The sequence below is a fragment of the Callorhinus ursinus genome, unplaced genomic scaffold, assembly GCF_003265705.2.
Source record: "Callorhinus ursinus isolate GAN/ISIS: 27379988/994484 unplaced genomic scaffold, GSC_fseal_2.0 scaffold1, whole genome shotgun sequence".
Lineage (NCBI taxonomy): Eukaryota > Metazoa > Chordata > Mammalia > Carnivora > Otariidae > Callorhinus > Callorhinus ursinus.
In genome coordinates, this window is record NW_027397063.1 from 56,098,247 (window position 1) to 56,117,702 (window position 19,456).

The 19,456-nt window shown below is 37.0% G+C and overlaps 1 protein-coding gene across 2 annotated transcripts in view; it reads right to left on the reverse strand.

Annotated features, from left to right (window-relative positions):
* Positions 1–549: 549 nt before the first annotated feature.
* The window catches only part of GSK3B (glycogen synthase kinase 3 beta), a 205,123-nt gene continuing 186,216 nt past the window's right edge, over positions 550–19,456 (reverse strand). For both annotated transcript variants that reach the window (XM_025874826.2, XM_025874830.2), the window contains 2 exons: positions 18,997–19,095; positions 550–6,085 (listed from right to left, as the gene is read on the reverse strand). In XM_025874826.2, the coding sequence (XP_025730611.1) occupies positions 6,018–6,085; positions 18,997–19,095 (167 nt within the window). In that variant the 3' untranslated portion in view covers positions 550–6,017. The remainder of the gene's footprint in view (positions 6,086–18,996; positions 19,096–19,456) is intronic.

A 19,456-nucleotide genomic window follows, 5' to 3' on the forward strand; every position in this document is an offset into this window, starting at 1 on the left:
CCAGACCTGTTCCCTTAACATGCCCACAGCGCTCCTAAGTCTGAAGGTGCTGGTGAGCAGATGAATATTTTACACCTGAGAAATGGGTGGCCGTATCATCACTCTGGGTCACTTCCTTTCACAAACTTCTCCATGAAGAGCAGCTCTGCAACCTGACCCCTCCCTTTCCTCACTACTCTTTCTAGAACACCTATGAAATGGCCTCCACTACCACTGTTCTCCTGAAATGTGATCCAAAGGACAGGTTGGTCGGTACTTTTTGGAAGACCTTCAAAACTAAAAATGCAGTCTTTCAGGCTTTAAGTTAAAAGGGCATCTTGCTCAATTGCAACTCAAATAGGGCAGGAAATATAATAGTAGTGAATCCCAAACAAATGCACTTCAGTGCCATCAGGAGGCCCATCCCAGGAGCGCTATCGTTATGTTTGCATTGTTCCCTCCTTCTCCCCAACCCCCTGCAACTGGTAAACATGTTTTAACTATTTTTCAAATATTAGCCAACCCCACCGCCACAATAAATAAAATGAGCAAATAAACAGAGGAGCAGACTTTATCCAATATAAATTTGTTTTTATTGAAGCAGCAGTCACATGACTTTATATCTAGCCTTTAGATTAGGCCTGACAGAGTGAGCCAGCCCTAAAAAAATGTTTCTTTTTGCACTAAGAGACATAACATGTTTACATACATCATCCAGTATTGGAAATGAGCAGATTCAAACACAACATGTGTTGGTTACCTGGGAGGTACAACCCCACGGTTTGTGGTGTTCATATATTTTACATACTCCCAAAGACCATTACTAATGGGATGAAAGTTAAAAGAAAATACAGCTACACCAAACCATGAACACAGTAATCAAAGACAGCAGCTTATACACGTTTTAAAAAATTTGTCCCTTTCAAGGACGTTTTCTTTCTTTTCAAAGCAGTGTCTGCAAAGCTTCCTCTACATCAAATCCAAAGGTTTCCAAGATGGAAGCTGCACCTCTTGGGGCTATACAATGGAATAAGGTCATTTAAAGAACAAGAACTGGTGTTCATATCTTGGTTTCATAATAAAGATCCATGTTTCTCTAATTGGAGGAACGGAGATGGTGATGTGACTACATATTGCAGTAGCAAAATAGGGTAAAGAAAAGAGGGTTGGGTACTGAAATAAAGACCACACACTTGTGAATTTTAATTTCATTTCCAGGCTAACCTACTTTTTATTTAATGCAAATTACAGTACCAGTTAACTATTTCCAAACCAAGTCACATAGAACGAAATGTATTTACAAGGGAATGGGGAAGGGAAAAAAAACATTGAGCATACTTTTCACAAAAAAGTTTATATTTAAAATGAAAAAAAAATCAGTCACAGAGGCATTCAAGTAGTAATAATGTTATACAGATTTTGCTTTTCTTTTATATCAAGACAGATTTGCACAAGTGTTTGCAAGTTTGTATACAACCCACAGTCCTTTATATATATATATATATATAATAAATTTTGTTTAGATTTGTTTTTAAGATGGAAGTGGTCACGCTAATTGGTATGTGTACAGGCCCAAGTGATCCATCGGCAACACATTTATAAATGCAAATTTTACAGGCAAGCACATTTTCATACATTTATCTGTATCTGCCTGTAGACAGATATAGTAAGAAAAAAAAACTTAAAAATGAACACAAGGAAGTCTACTTTGTCAAGCTAACCCCTTATGTACTGGTTGTCATTTTGCTTTTATTGCAGAGGTGCAAAACGGAGCAACAAACTTGAATAAAACGTCATAACCCTTGTGAAAATAATCCAAACCCCAGGGATTACTTTCAAAGCCTCTCAAACGCAGACCTTAGTCTGGGACTCTACTCTGCTTCTAGTTGTCGTATTTTCAGTGGCTCAGGTTTCTACCAGAATATTGTAAAGCATGCTTAGTTTATTTTTCTATATAGGGGAGAAAGTGTTCAGCTCTGCGATTAGATGATCACTAACATGAACAATAGAAATCAGATACAATTTTGGTTTAAAACAAAGGAAAAAAACCCCCAAACTCCTGGGGATCTGGCATTGGCCAAGCTTCCTTTGGAAGATTCCAAAGTTAAATCCCTTAAAAAGGAAAGGGAAAAAGAAATGAAATGCCAGTGTCTTTATATCCACAGGAATAGAGAATACAATAGTCCTCTCAGAAACCTTTGTATTGGTGCAGACAATATGACTGGTTAGGCAGGCTTTGTTAAAACACAAACCAAAAATATGTCTAAAAATTAAGAGGACTTAAAAAACGGACACAACATGTCTGGAAAGAAGGTGCAGTCTTCTGCCTTGCTGGAATGAACACACGATGTTTCAAAAAATAGCAACCTTTGGTTTGGTAAAGTTTGTTTTTTCTTCTACTCAAGACATCTTATATGGAGTACTTGGAGGCAAAACAAATGATTTTGATTTTTTTCTTTCAAAAAAGGCCTTCATGATGGGCACACAGCAAGAATTAAACTTATTTTTAAAGAAGGAAATGAAAATGACATTTCACTGAACACGGGGCGAGGGGGCAGGAGGGAGGGGATGGGCTGAGTTCCCTTGTTAACACAACAGTCCTCTTGGCTCGGTGGCGCTCGGGGCAGTAACCGCTAGTAACTGCACTAGAGCATTGTAGACCACTGACGGAGCAGAACCTGATACTATTAAGAAACTTGGATTTATAAAAACCAACTGTCTCTCTCTCTTTCATTTGGGAAGGAAGTGGATAAGGGGGAGAGAGCATGGAAGGCTCCTGGAATCTGCTGTCTGTAAGATCCATGGTTGGGACTTGGGGAAGAGATGAGCAAACTTGAATCTATTCAGTCTCTTCCAGCTCTAGGGCTCCCTGGCACGACACAAAGTCCCTGGATGGACTAAGTATGAAATGAAACCGGTCACTGCTACTGACTGAGGAGGAAACAGCTGCTCAGAACCAAAACAAAGGCAGGGCTTAAATGAAGTGAGATCATGAACACGGTTTCCTCTTTCCACTCCTGAGCATGGTATCACTGAAATTAACTGTGGAAGGGGCAAAGACACTGTTAGGCGTGAGTTATTATTTCAAAGGGAAAGGGGTAGGACAGGAGACACGGATAGAAAAACCAATTAAAATTTGAAAAATGAAAAATAAAAACAAAAAACAAACACATGGAAGCGAAGGCACTCCAAACTATATAGATACACTATACATTGCTAGAGTTATTGTTACAATAATACAGGCCGGTACCTACTGTACAGAGTTAAAACTATATGGCTTTAAAAAGCTCGTCTACATTTTGTCTGATTATTAAACAGAATCACTGCCCTGAACAGTAACTTTTTGCTCATTAATTAACAGTTCCTGGGTCCACATATTTACATACAAAACAATAAAACTTAAATTTAAAAACATTGAAAGAAAAGATAATGTACAAGCTTGAATTTGGTGAGGAGCTTTTTATTATTATTATTATTATTTACAAAAAGATATTCAGAGACCTGGATCTCACTTGTATAAAAGAGTTCTGTGATACCGCCATGATCCTTGAGAAAGAAAAATCATACACCTCAGCCCTCACACACATACACACAGGAATGAAAGAAAAGCATCTGACTTTTCTCTCTTCTTCTCTTACCCCATTTATGGGGGCAAAGGAGGGGGGAGTGTTTCCTAAAACAAGCACAGATTTTTATGGACTCTAGCAAATATACCAAGTCCAGAGTAGTGTCTGTGTCCAAATGTTTGGCTGGGCAGTTTGGTGTGACAGCAGGTCCACTTCTCTGTCATAGACCTGCTGTTCAGCTTTTTTATAAATCCTTTCTGAAAATGGTCTACCAAAGCCATTCCCTTTAGGAATTACCCGGCCAAATACTTTGATTCAGACTTCTTTCAAAGCTTAATTAGCTCTCAGAAGCGCATTATGAAATGTAAAGGTCAATTTGTTCGATTTGGTTTGACTGCATGTGTTTCCTTTCTCATGAACTCGGATATAACCAGAGGTTTGAGAAACCCCTTTTGTGGCCTAAGAGCTCAGCTAAACAGTGAGTGAAAACTAAGATGGCTCACAGTTGCCCTTCTGGGTACTGGTTCACTTCAGCAGGCAGTAGGACTCTCTTGGAGAGTCGCACGCACTTGGTAAAGAAGCAGGACAGGGTACCGGGGCCTGCGTTGAGGGCTGCCAGGAGACTCCACTTCCAAACCACCGGGAGGGCAAGACCCCTGACACGACCTAAGGTGGCAATGAGGAAGGGGAAGGGAGGTTACATATGATCGAGGGCTCAGCTCTACAGCCCTACAGTTATCAACTAACCTTGGAAAGTGTGTAGGGAAGAGTGGGTAGAAGGGAAAGGCGGCCATCACTCAAGTGATCTTTAAATGTAAAGTACAACTGATTGTGCCTTAAAGATTCATAGGTCAAGTAATGGCCCATAAGCACCAAGGTGACTAAGGTTCATTTTAGAGTATATAAGGCCCACAAAGATGTCAACCTTAAAAGTATAAAACAAACTAGTTGTGAAAATCTATTTCCTCACTGCAAACGTAATCCTTCAATCCTCTTTGCTTTCCAAGGAATATTGCTTTTTCTTCAAAAACAGAAACTGAGTCTTACACCATTCACTGATACACAAAGAAAACAGAAACAAAAACTCTTAACTGGGTGTGGGGGGGAAACATTCTTCTCATGCTTCAACCAGTTGATTTTGATACTGTGGACAAACACAAAAATAAAAGGCAGTATTGAATCTATGTATATATAACATATATACATACACACATTTATATAATCAGCTTTCCTATAAAGTCAGCAGGTACACGTGACTGTTTATACCATTTTTATGTGTAGTTCTTAATATTCCTACCAACTAAAATCACAATGGTCTATCTGACATACATCAATAAATAAAGTTTTAAAAGCATGAGGTTAAAAAAAAGCTGAAATTAAATACAGATTCTAGATTTGGATTTAAAATCAGAACTATGTGCAGAATGTGGCAATTTCTGCAAGCTCAATTTGTAATTAAAAATATGAAAAATAAACCAGTAGACTGTTACAGTTCACATTATTTAACTACAATGTCCTCTCAAGTGTATCTTTCCAAGGGAAGCAACTTTAGAAACAAATCTGGACAAATTCATTCACAGTGGTGAGATCTGCTCTTGGCCTGTCCCCTTCCTCCAGGTTCATCAGCTTTTGACCTCTGCAGCCAGAATGACTGGCTCAACATCCTTTTCAGTCTTCTGGTCACCAGTTTAAAACTGTACTAAGATTTGCAGAGAACCTTTGGTCAGGCAAACAAAGATCCACCCTCAGAGCACCCATGCTCCTCCTCTGATAGCCTCCAATTTAAGTTTCTTCACCACTAGCACTGATTAAGAGCAAAACAAAACCTTATCAAAGTCAATTAAGAATCTTCAAACTTTATTGACCTCCCTGGGTTACATACAAATGATACACATTTCCTTGTTTGTCTACCACACCTGCCCCCAACATACCAAAGGCAAGTCTTCAAATACCCGAGGATATGGATGAATTTGACAAGTGACACTGAAGTCCCCATTGAGTTACACCTGCTAAGCTCCCAACCAATTTCAAGCTGTGCACTATACCAAAGTCTTACACTTGACTTTAAAAGAAAACAAAGTTCAAAAAAAACTTCGGCACAGAACAAAGTCTTCTTCTTTTGTGGAAGGGGCATGAGGCAGGAGTCCTGTTTTTAAAGTATACAACAGCAGACTTGATAAAAAAAGATTGTCGTGGGAGAGAGATTGTGTGTTCTAGTGCTCCGCTTTCCCCTCCCCACAACCCCTCCCACCCCCTGGATCTCCCTCAAAGTGAGAATACAATGAAATTGGTTTGTATTTATAGATATTTTACAAGGTTAAATAAGAACAACAATAATAATAAAAAAATCTGAACACTAAAATGAGCAGGTTTTTTTCTCTTTTTAATTTTCTTTCCAAACGTGACCAGTGTTGCTGAGTGACACTCAAGTAACTGGCGGTTTTTCCTGTGCAACTGGCTGCTCGGGACTGTTCAGGTGGAGTTGGAAGCTGATGCAGAAGCGGCGTTGTTGGTCTGTCCACGGTCTCCGGCATTAGCATCTGCAAATCAGAAGTCCCAAGAGAGAGCATGAGCAATGCTTTAATACCCCAACGAGAAAAGTATACTGCCTCAACTGCAGACTGTGAGCTGTGTGGTCTTCCAAGCTGTATCTGAAAAGGTTGTTTTAAATATGGCCAATACTATGAAATCTGAATTTCTTTCTGCTTAGAGCTGAGTCCATGTCTTGGCCTGGTCCTTGTGCAGGGAAGATAAGCGTCTTTGAATAAGTTGGGGCCAGAGACCACTCTGTCAAAACTCCTGCTACTGATGGGATTAGCAGTGCGTGCATGAATACTCAGTTGGGAGTCTAGTTCACTTGAAAAGAAGTGAACAGTGCACAGCTGGGAAAACTTGCTGAACACTCTGAACCAGGGTATGCCATCTGCTTAAGTGGGTGAAATGGGTGGAGGCACTGAACATAACATGGGTCAGCACACTGAGAGGCAGAAGCACTATGCATAAATCAGCCTCAGCTGCTTACTTTCTAAGTTCAGTCCTTCTTCATTATTTGTAGAAATGGAAGACAATGAGCAAAAAAGAAACAGCCACTGCAGGACTGATTCACTTACTTAATTCAATAAAGCATCTTGTAGTCAAACATCTCGGCACTGAGCTTACTTCGCCTAATCTTTTGGAAATATATGTAACTTTAACTCTCCTACCCCCCCCCTTAAGGTCCATTATTATTTCACAGCATCTATTAACATTTAAGTGGGCATTTAGTTGCATCTGGATCAGCACTGCATCTCAGGTAGGCAAGAGACTGCTGTTTCAGTTGGTTAGTCCAGCCGCGTGCCTGTGTCATCATGCATGTGGACTGCTAATACATAGTGCTGGGCCTATTTTCTCCCCAACACTTTATCCTGAGCCCTGAACAAGAAGAGAAGGGGCTTGACTGGGATGGGTAACTTCTAAGACCCATCTTCCTAGAAGTCATACTGTCCTTGACCATCAAAGCTGGTGACACCAAAAACACAAGTTCAGAACCAGGTTCTGAAGTTCAGAAGTTTTGTCTCCCTAGAGACTGAAGTTCTCCTATATCCTCTAATGAGTAAACAACTGTCATGGCTGAATGCAACATTTGTCCTTGGATCTTTTTTGCTTGAATTTTTTAATTAGAGCAAGAAACGAAAGACCCCAACGACACAGAGGAACTCTTTACTTAAGGATTAGCTGTTCAGTTTATCATTCCAATGGCCACTCTATAATAACTACACTTCTTTTCTAAATTCCTGATTGTCCTGCCCTCAAAATAATCTGCCCTTATATACATTTAACTCAGCCTCTGGGGAAGAAATGTTTATATCTCTCACTTTGGTTATGTTTAACTCATTTAATTTCCTTCAAAACACTTATAGCTCACTACATAACTATGTCTAATACTTCATTCACGACTCCTGGTCTTTCTTAAATATGCCCTTCGTAGCGGGAATTTCACTCTTCAATGATCACCCAAGTTCTGTCAACAATGATACCACCAATTTCTGTCCAGGTCACATGTTCCTGTAAGCCTTTCTCAAGAAAAACAATCATTTTCATAATTCAAGCACAGGCTGCTTTAAACAAGTCTAGAAAAAGCCTGCAAGGTCGCAGAGCTATTTCAGAATGATAATGATCCTCACAAATCCAAACTTATTGTAGCATTTCCCATGCGCTGGATGACACTCAGAACCTATGCATGATCATCATCAAATAGCACTTCTCTCTCACTTTTCGTATGTGAAGAGGACAGGTACAACTTTCATGTTCTGGTCTTCCAATCATGAGGAATTTACCTGCTTGACCATGACAGGCATGGCAGGCGGCAGCTACACTGGAGGACACCCACTAAGGTTCATTTACATAGCCGTCCAGTTCATTATGTTAATTTACTCTTTAGCAAAATCCTCTTGTATGCATAAATTTGAAGAAACAAATTCAACTTTGGAGTAATAAAATTTGAAGACACTTAGGCTCCTCAGGTTTGTAATTTAATGATTTCATATTTTTTTTCTCTGAATTATCTCCATATCCCCTGTTAAGTAAAATTTTAACAGCTAAATATTTTGATTACAAATATTCTTGAAAGCTAAAGTCACAGCACTGTATTCATTCATCAAACAAAAACAAAAAACCTTTGCCTACTGCAACAAATTACATTTAAAACCAAATTACATATGTCCTTTGTAAGAAAAAGAACTGAGATCTGTTTCTCAGAGGCAGACAAAGTACAGGGAGGAGAAACCCACAACAAAGAAAACGTAAAGCTCTACAAACTCAAGAGTAGCTCCCACAGAACACCTGGCTTACTGACCGAATAAAACTAAATTTCCTAAGTTCTTCTTGGTACATACTTACTTTGCTCCTACCGCCAATTCTGTAAACTTATTTTACATAGTTGAATTAATATGGGCTTTTTATAATAAAAATGTTACATTAACTAAAAATTGTCACTGGATTTGGATGTTTACTGTAATTTCTATAACATTTCTTCTCATTTATGAGATATAAATTATTATATATAATTTATTTAAATATATAATTTTATTAAATATATATTTATTAAAAATATTATACATAATTTATTTAAATACAATATGTTGTATTTAAATATAATATTTAAACAGTAACTCCTTAAAAGCAGTACAATTCATTTTGCTCCTATCTCCTGCATTCCCTTGCCTTTACATTCATACTGGTAAAAGTGATGCTACTGGGGAGGAGGGTGGGGGGGGAGGGGTTAGCCTGGTGATGGGTATTATTATTTTTTAAATGTTTTATTTATTTATTCATGACAGTCAGAGAGAGAGAGAGAGAGAGGCAGAGGCAGAGGGAGAAGCAGGCTCCCCGTCTAGCAGGGAGCCCGATGTGGGACTCGATCCCAGGACCCTGGGATCATGACCTGAGCTGAAGGCAGACACTTAACCATCTGAGCCATCCAGGCGCCCTGGTGATGGGTATTAAAGAGGGCACGTATTGAATGGAGCACTGGGTGTTATACGCAAACAATGATCATGGAACACACATCAAAAACTAATGATATAATATATGGTGATTAACATAACATGATAAAATTTAAAAAATGCAAAAAAAAGATGAAAAATAACAACAGCAACAACCAAAAAAGAGATGCTACTTGGCATTATGGTTGAAAGGATCAGCTAACATCTTTTGATTATAAAGCATCCAATTCAACTATGAATAACCGAAGACTGTACAGTCGCATTTTTAGTCTTGAGATGCTATCCTGAAATTCACAATGATGTATCTTTCTTCAATCTAATCCAACTCCACAAACAGTGAGTATGAAAACCAACTGTACCACTTAATAGCTATGTGACACTGGAACAAGTTATTTAACCTCTCTATGCCTCAATTTCCTCATCTGTAAAATGGAGACAGTACCACCTGCCTATGAAATAAGGCCTAGGAAGGGCTTAGTACAGTACCTGGGTTATAGTAATTGCTTAATAAGTGGAAAGGCAAAAGAGACATCAAAAAATACATAAATGTATAGTTTGGTGTGACTGCAATAACATCATCACCACCATAATGTCAGTGGCACAACTGTTAACATCTTACCAATATGCTAGACATCATACTAAGTACATTGCATGCCCATAGAGCAACCCCAAATGTCTCCATTTGCAAATGGGAAAACAGAGGCACAAAGAAATTAAGCAAATGTTCCCATGGTTGCAGAGCTAACAAATGGGAGAACTGAGCAGAGAAATATTAGAGGAAGAGAATGATGCCCTTTATGGGTACTACAAGGGACAGCAGAAAAGATTTCCTAGCAAAGGAAGAAAAGAGCTTAAGGGGACTTTCATTCAGACCTAACTCCTACCTAGTCCACTATTTCTAGAAGCCTATTTCTATTGTCTAAAAGGGTTACTACATTAAAACAGATCTGTGAATTTATAATAAGAATTAAAAGTACAGTTATTTTATTTCCTAATTCTCAAACAGTCTGTATGGGGTATGCAGAGATACAAGGGTTTTGCAAACAACTACAGAGGTGATATTTCACTGACTTCCAAGCTTCCTAGAAACCAATGCCCATTACCATCCTACTGATGCTATTTCAGAACCAGGCAACCAATCAACCAAAGATGGACTTGAAGGGGAACAGAGAGAATAATCAGCTTTGAGGGACCAAGGCATAAGATCATTCTTATACACTGTCGTAGCCCCTTTCCAAGAGGGCCCCGATGAGTCATGTCTCTTGGGTGTCCATGCCCTAATGTAGTCCCTTCCCCCAGTAATAGGGCTGACCTATGTAACCAATAGGGTATTTGCAGAGACAATGGTGTATGACTTTCAGGGTTAGGACATAAAAGATTCTGTGGCTTCTACCTTGTCCTCTTTCTAAGATCAGTTGGTCCAGGGAAAACCAGCTGCCACAATGTGAGACACTTAAGTGGCCCCACAGAGAGGTACAAAAATGGTAAGGGACTGAGGCCTCTTGCAGCCAGGACTGATTCACTAAGCACATAAATGAGTCATCCTGGAAGCAGATCTTCCAGCCCCAGGTAAGCTTTCCAATATCTGCAGCCCTAGCTGACATTTGACTACAACCTCATGAAAGACCCTGACCTAGAACCATCCAGTTAGGTTGCTTCTAATTCCTGACCCACATAAACTATGTGAAATAATACAAGTTTATTCTTGTTTTAAGCTGCTAAATTTTGGAGTATCTTAAACATATATATAGGTCATATAAGTTAAATGCCAGGTAGAATTTACGCCCACAAGCTCATGAGCGTATCTGACCAACTCCCTCTATAAGATATGTAGGTATGTTCCTAATAAAATATACAAAAGACAAGGAAAATTGCATCAGATGATCCCTTGTTTTTCCCCTAATTCTAAGAAGAGTCTATGGTTCTATGGCTTTTGTGCTGGATATGGCAAAGGGAGTTTGTAGATGTATTTACTGAAACCAGTTTTATTCTGTGTGACTTCAGAGGTAAAAATGACAAGTAGGGCAACTCCATAGTGAAGCCAAGGGTGAAGCCCCCTAAGGTATCAGGTTCCCAACAGAATCCATGAGGCTGCAATTTTTGTTCTAGAGAAAATTCTGATGTGCAAAATTCCATGTATGATACACAGACATTTTAGGATTGGACTCATAGTTTCTCCCCCACCTCCTAGATTGTCAGACATCTGTAAGAGTTGCTAGATAAGTGAGTCATGGATTTGTTGAGCAGCTGTCTCAATACTGAGGAAAATGCCCCACCTAGTTGCTCAGGTCATAAACCAAAAGTTGTCACCATGATTCTTTCCTTTCCCTATCCCCCTACATCTAATGCATCAGCAAGTCCTGTCCATTCTCCCTCCAAAAGTGTTTCATCAAATGTGCCAATGGGGAGGGAAGGAGAGTGAATGGAAGGTCCCACATTTATAAACTGTTGCCAAAGTGTTTAAATAAAAAGAGAGTAGCAAATAATAAGAAAATAGGCTGAGAGGAAAGCACAGTGAGTAAACATAAGAGGCTGGGGTTCCAAACGTTCTGCTACCATGAATCAGTATTCTGCAACTATGGATCTATCTAAAAGATAAAGCCTTTTAAGTGAGTGACACAAGTGTTCACTGTTTGACCCAGCAGCAATGATGGAAATGTTCTATCTGTACTCTCTCATAGGGTGGCGGCTAATTATATATGGTTACTTAAATAAAAATAAAAACTTTGTTCCCTATTTATCATAAACACATTTCAAGTTCTCAAAAGCTACAAAATCCTTAAATTTTTTAGTATTTTTACTACTGGCAGATTAGTAAAAGCATATTGCAGATATCAAATCCTTTTCATATCTTACATGTAGTTTTTTTAAGTATAGTTGGTTAACTTTAAGTATACTTTTATTTCCTTATTTCCTTTAAGCTCTCTGAGCCCATTTCACATGTTTCTATTTACTATTATCTCATTCTACAATAGTTACAAATGTCTCATGACAGGTCAACTCCACTAAAAGATAAAATTTTGGCAGCCTAGGATATGCTATTTATACTCAGGAAGTTCCTATTCAAGCTGTTCCAAGTGGAAATATCTTTATTAAAAAACTATTAAAGAGGGCACGTTCTGCATGGAGCACTGGGTGTTATATGCAAATAATGAATCATGGAACACTACATCAAAAACTAATGATGTAATGTATGGTGATAAACATAATAAAAATAAAGTAAAACCCTTAAACCTTGAAAACAAACAAACAAAAAACTATATTTCAGGTATTAGTATTATTAACTGACACAGGAACAAACAAAACCATTTTTTTTCCACAGAGAATCAAGCGTACACCCTAAACTTACATTTAAATTGAAATCATATTCTGCATTAACGAAATGAAAGTCACCTATAAAGAGAAGGACTCAGTTTTCGTTTTTCTCTTTATAATGTCTACTATGACTTTGACAATTTGGGGTGTATAATAATGAAGGAGAGTGAGGGTGACCCCTCCTCAGCAAAGCATCATTACCTCTCTTTTCTTATTTTTCTGAGGAAAAGGTGTGACACAAGACACTGAGTGGCTTCAGTCATTTCAAAAATAGAACTGCGATTCAGATGCCAGGGAGCCAACTAAAAAACTAACAAAGTTGGAGGGCTTGTCAATAAGACCTTCTATCTTATCTGCCAGCAGAGAGGAGAGATCTTAGGTGCTCTGGGCTCAGGGATAGAGCACATTTTAATTAGGAGGGTTGGTCGTTTAGGGTAGATAATTAAAGGCCATGAGGACACAGGAAACATTTTCACCTTTTAAGTTAAAAGATCTAATTTAGGAACAAAGAATAAAAAAAGGCTTGAGTATCAGCAGGTGACTTCAGGCAAGGAACTGAGGAACATTTGAAGAACATCTAGAAGAAGGTTTGATAGAACATTTACTGACTTAATCAAGATGATTTTAACATTACTTCTGGAGGGGGAGAAGTTCAGGCAAAAATTCTGACTCAATAGGAGAAAACATGTTTTGAATAAGAAGAAACAATTTCCTTGAAGTGATACTTAACACTGCTTTGAAGAAAATAATGACTAAGCTGGCTTACAAAACTTGCCAAGCAAACTTGAAATCTTAACTCAGGATAGATACATCCTCATTGGTGTTAGTCTGTTAAATTGGCCTATGTGGATGGAAGTCTGTATTTCAAACACAGAGCCAAAAGGAGGAAATGGGTATAGCACTGTACCTAAAAAAAAGACATCCACATTCTTTGGCTACCAAGTTGATAATATCTAAAAATATATGATTGCAGCACCTTCCCCACCCCCACTTTGGGCTGGCTAATGTTAAGGTAATGGAGAAATAGAAAAATATGTGCACTGCCAGTGGGCAGTATACACTGGGACAAACCTTTTGGAAGGCAATTTGATATATATCAAAATCTTAAAAATTTTTTTATTATCTTTTGACTTGGCAATTATACTTCTAAAGACTGAGATACAATACAAATGTCTAAGAAATTAAGTCAAATAAATTATGGTACAGGCTTAGGATGCACAGCAGAGTCATATACCCCCATCCCCTGAATAGCAGGGCCCATAAAAAAAAGGGGGGGGCATGTCTCTCTGACTATTCATATACAGACTAAAATATAAAATGATGTTACCTTTCATTATCTTTAGAATTGAGAATATGGGAGACTTTTATTTTCTAAAATAACCATATATAATGTTTTTAATAGAAAGGAAGGGTTAGGAAAAGAAACACTTGAGGGTAATACCCTGTAGATTCTAAAACCAGACAAGATAAGGACACAGCTTTCCCAAAGCCCACTGTACAGTGGCAAAGAGGCAAAGGCTAATAGTACTTGGGGAGGGGATGAAAGCACACAAAGTATTTGATCCAATGGACTTAACTGGTTTAACATTTCAACTCTCAAAATTAGTGGAAACTTAAATAAACAATGGGAGAAATTATTCTGGGTTTAATTCTGCCCAACAAGAAAGAACTGGCCGGGGATGTAGGTGACAGGAACTCTGGGGTAAAAATAACTGTAGTAGTAAGGAAAGGGAACCACGGGCCCTGCCTAATCTGAGCCATGACTTCAGTAAAATGGATTTCAAAATGTTCAGGGAATAATAGGTATGATTTTGTGGCTATAGTCTTCAAAAGGAACTCAAAACTGATAAGAAACAGAAAATTAGAAAAAAAACTCTGACAAAGCAATTGCAAATAATCTCAATGCAAAGTACAGGGAGAAGAACCAAAGAAACCAGTTAAAAGGGTTTTCTCTAATAAGCTCATCATTTTAAATACAGATAACTTTAAGAAGAAGGGCACACATTCAAGGAAGAATAGAAAGTAACAATGTGAACCTCTAAGAACAGGCCAGATTTGGTTTAAATAAACAGCATAAGGTTTTCAAAGCAAGGTCAAAGAAAGTTAAACCCCCTGACCAGGTAAAAAGAGAAGACAGACCTTGTCCAACTCCTATCATGATTCCCTTTTCTGTTAGAAGGGGTTTCAACCTGGAAAGGATATAACAAAAATCCTAATAAACAAAATGCAGCCCAAGGAAGGTGAGGGCAATCTACACATTTTAAATGTCTTTAAACCCAGAATCTAAAGTCCAAGAAACAGATTCCAAAATGGATTACAGAAACTCACAGTGGACAAATAGTAGACATTAGAAATTTCTCTAAGTCTTAAAAAAAAAAGTTTAATTTCCATTTTTGACAGAGTTACCTTATGGATGGAAAAACTTTCTTGAAAATTTTAACAAAGCATTTTACAAAGTTTTTCAAAATATTATACAAATGAACACTGTAAGGTTGGTCTGTAGCTAAGCAAACAAGAGGGGTAAACAATCACTCAGAAATCACCAGAAGAATAATCTCTAGTAAGCCTTGCCTAGTAACATTTAACTTACTTTATCAGTAACTTGGGAAAAGGCAAAAACATCTCTAAGTAGGCCCTGCCTTGTACTATTTGATATGTTTTATTAGCTGCTTAAATAGAGGCAAAAAACTGTTATGTTTATGAAATGTATAGATGATATATAACTGTTTAGAAAACCCAACATCCTGACACTTAGAACATATTGAGGATTAGGATTTGAAACCCTCATTAATATGGAAGGCAGTTAGCCATCATTAAAATTTGAAGGACTTTTGTGTGTAACCCCAGAATAGGATCACTGAGTGGAAGAAAGTATAGGGGGACAAATTTCAGGGTGAAAAAAGGAAAAACTTTCTAACAGAATGATACAAAGATGGAATGTGTTTATTTTTGCAGTAATGAGCTTCCAGTTACTGAATATACATAAGCATGGGATAGATGGCTTCTTCTCAGCAGACAGTAAGAAACACGAGCTGAAATCAGTGTTTTAAATTTAATAGGAGAACCATTGCACTGAAAGAAACCTTACCCAGAAGACTGATCTACAAAACATAAAGAGAAAACTGCTCTAGTTGAAATTTTCTACCACATTTCACACTTAACTCACGTGGCATTGGACCACATGATCTCTAAAGTGGTTCATATTTGATCAGTAAAACTTTAATTTCTCAAGATTTATTACTCTAAATAGTTTAGGTGAATGGTCTCCCAAATGGAGTAAATAAAAGCATCTGTTAGGGGTGTGGAGAAAATCAGAATTTATATATATATAAAACTTGCATATACATTAAAAAACATATATATGTTAAAATTATATATCATATATACTAAACTTATATACTAAACATATATTATACATATGTAAAATTATACTTTATGGACTAAGAACAGTATATGTAATTTTCAAGAGTTTCTCATCAGAGCCATGATCAAATATAATGCCTTCTGATACTGAGGTACTTTTTAAAAACAATTTAGAAAAAATAGAGTTTTTGAGGAAAAAAAGAATCAACATCCATACCCACTAATTTAACACAACTGCTTTAATTTTTGTATATTTTTATCTTGTCCCTATCCACATGCAAACATTCATTTTGGCAGTTACCAACATGGTACATAAGATCTCGTGAATATTTCTGCAAATGTCTATAAGCTACATAATTGATTTTTTTACGATTACATAAAGATGGAGATTTCATAATGTACTGAAACAATTTCTTCCTGTTGACCATTCAGATCAGATTGGTTCTCCTTTTTGTTATTATATAATTCTTCCTATTTCTATCTCTGTACATGGTAGCTTTCTGTCTTCTATTAGAAGTATCCTGAAGTTAAGATCTCCAAAGTGGGATTAGTGAACTAAAAAGTATGAACTCTGATGGTTCTTGTTATATACAGTAAAGCCTTCCAATCAATTCACCTGCAGTCACTACCTGAACTCTGACCATAACACAAACCAAGTACTTTGTACACTTTATATCTTACTTTTCACAAGTCTATGTTACTATTCCTGTTTTATGGATAAGGAAACTGAAGCCAAGAGAGACAACAAGAGCATGTATATTTTAAAGTATTAAAGAATATAACCCACACTGCCAAATTCTTATTTAAAAAATACATATACGCATACATACATATTTATTTAAATATAGGCAGCCGTTAATGTCGCACAGTCAATTCCTTCATCTAGATCAGCATTTCCTGAGATATGTTTGGTAACATACCTGATTCTCACTACTTTGGCCACAAAGAAAACTTCTTCCCTGACTATACTGTGGTGTTTTGCCACTGGCTCACACTGAGGGGCACTTTAAAAAGTATCCATATGAGGCTCATAATTACATTTATTGTTGGAATGGTAAAGGGAACTCCATTTAATCTCTTACAGTACCAAATCTGAAGCCCTAAGGGAGAAATACTTCTCAAACAGCAGGCCCAGAAATATTTTGCTTCCCCTAAGCCATCAAGGTGCTTATCTAATGAACAATGGGAAATTTTAACAGATAACATTCCTTTATTTACTTTAGCCACAAGGAAGCTCAAAGCATTATCTGAAATTCTCTTTGGTAACTATTTATCAAGATATTCAAGGGGCACCTGGGTGGCTCAGTCGTTAATCGTCTGCCTTAGGCTCAGGTCATGGTCCCAGTGTTCTGGGATCGAGCCCGCATGAGGTCCCTGCTCGGCGGGAAGCCTGCTTCTCCCTCTCCCACTCCCCCTGCTTGTATTCCCTCTCTTGCTGTGTCTCTGTCAAATAAATAAATAGAATCTTAAAAAAAAAAAAAGATATTCAAGGCAGGCATTTTTCTCAATTTTAATTCTGTCCTTAACCTCAGCCTACTATTCCTCTATTAAATTCCTCATGCTCTAATGTACTTCAACTTCAAAGTAAACTCTCAGGATCAGAGGCCAATGTCATTTGACATTTACAATGTCATTTTCCATATTCATGTTAAAATCTGATTTAAATGGCTTTAAGAATATATATATAGCAATGTAATATTTTTGGGGATCTGCTGTAACTTGTATCGAAGCAACATAAAAATCAGGTTATACTAGGCAGACAATTTGCCCAAAAACCTCACTTTAACTTATTTAGTATTTCACACTAAGGAAATCATTTAAAATTACCCAAAACTTACCAATTATAATTGGTGCTATATTTCTAACTTCATTTTTATTTATAGTCTAAAGCAATTCTAATAAAACTCTTAGAAACTAGCTCAAGAAGTAACTGCATTAGTTCAGGGTTAGGGGCTATTTCATGCTTTGAACAACCAACATAATCTAAAATCTAACTTGGGTTAGGGATTTATTACGTTTATTAATAGCTCACATAAGCAATTCTATCTTCCTTCTAAATAAATTGATCATAGTTTTAAAAACCTTATATTTAAAAAATTTAAAGCACAATTCAGCACTTTTGATTTTTACAACATTATTCTAGGAGAGCAATGCCACTCATACTACAGATGGAGAAAACTAGTAAGACATTACTAAAACCAATAAAGTTCAAATAATTTTCTCAAAGTAGCATGTGCTGATGGAACTAGAACTAGAAAAGAAACCATTCTTTCCAGACTTTTTCTGGAACGAAGGTAGGACAAGGACATCTTTATTAGCAACGTTCTAAAAAATCTTTGCACAGGAACAAACAATTGTGTGTTGGACAACAGGAGATGGATTATGACCTTACTGTGGAATTCCAAGAACTAATAATGAAAGATTTGATCTCCTGCAGCATCAGTGCCTTTAGGCAAAAATAAGTCTGATCCAACTCAGTTCCATGTAATAGATGATTTAATGAAAACAGAGTCAGCTTTGGACATATGCTTTTTAGAGGAGGATAAAAAAGGGTACCAAATTCTGAGCCCAATTGTGCTATTATATTTCTAACTTGATTTTAAATAGCATCCAGCCATTCTTTGAGGAACTTTTAAATTCATTCAAAGGTTGGATATTTTCAGAATATCTGCAATTCTCACTAAATCAAGCCCTATTAACTGGCTAAGAGACTGGCAGTATACCAGAGCTCTAACCTGGGAGACCATGAAGGCACTTTTTTTTTTATTTAAAAAAGATAGACAAGATCTAGTCATATTCTGATTTAAATCTTAAATGTATTTGCATTAGTTTTAGTCCTTTCAAATGATTACATTACACCAATCTATATTTTATACTTCTTGAAAGTTTGCCTCTCCAGTATACAAATGTAATTTACACTCAGAATGATGAAACTAACGTAAATTATCTTCAATAATATTACATTTGTACAGATTGCTTTCTGCTACAGGCATCTTGTCTGATGTATATTTATTAAGAAATTATACAGAAGGCATGACTTTAAAGATAACTGACAGAATTTAACATTATAATAAGATATTTACAATTTATATATAAAGTATATATGGGGTCCTTTTGTGCTTTTTGGAAATAAAGCAACATTTTATTCACATTTATTCATTTGGCTGTGCTATGTTTTTGATACTTGGAGGGTATTAAATGTTCACATGCATCACATGAAATAAAATGGAGGTAATCATATATTTTTAAAAAAATAGAATGTTTTTAGACAAGAGACTTAATGTTCTTACCTGAGGCTGCTGTGGCATTTGTAGGGGTTGAAGCAGCTGCTTGAATCCGAGCATGAGGAGGAATAAGGATGGTAGCTAGAGGTGGATTACTTGACAGTTCTAAAGAAAAGGTAAGACACACATTAGAGCCCATTCTTTTTTTTTTTTTTTTAAAGATTTTATTTATTCATGAGAGACAGAGAGATTGAGAAAGAGGCAGAGGGAGAAGCAGGGAGCCCGATGCGGGACTCGATCCCAGGACCCTGGGATCACGATCTGAGCCACCGAGGCAACCTTAGAGCCCATTCTTAACTTTGTATGTGAAACTACTTTTATTGGTAACAATAAACATAAAATACTTCAAAACACTGGCTTAAAAGAAAAAAAGACACGATAAACCTACATCTAAAACTAAATCAATGAGCTAGTAATCAACTTACAAAGATATATTTCCATTTTTCATTAACTTAAATATACTAGG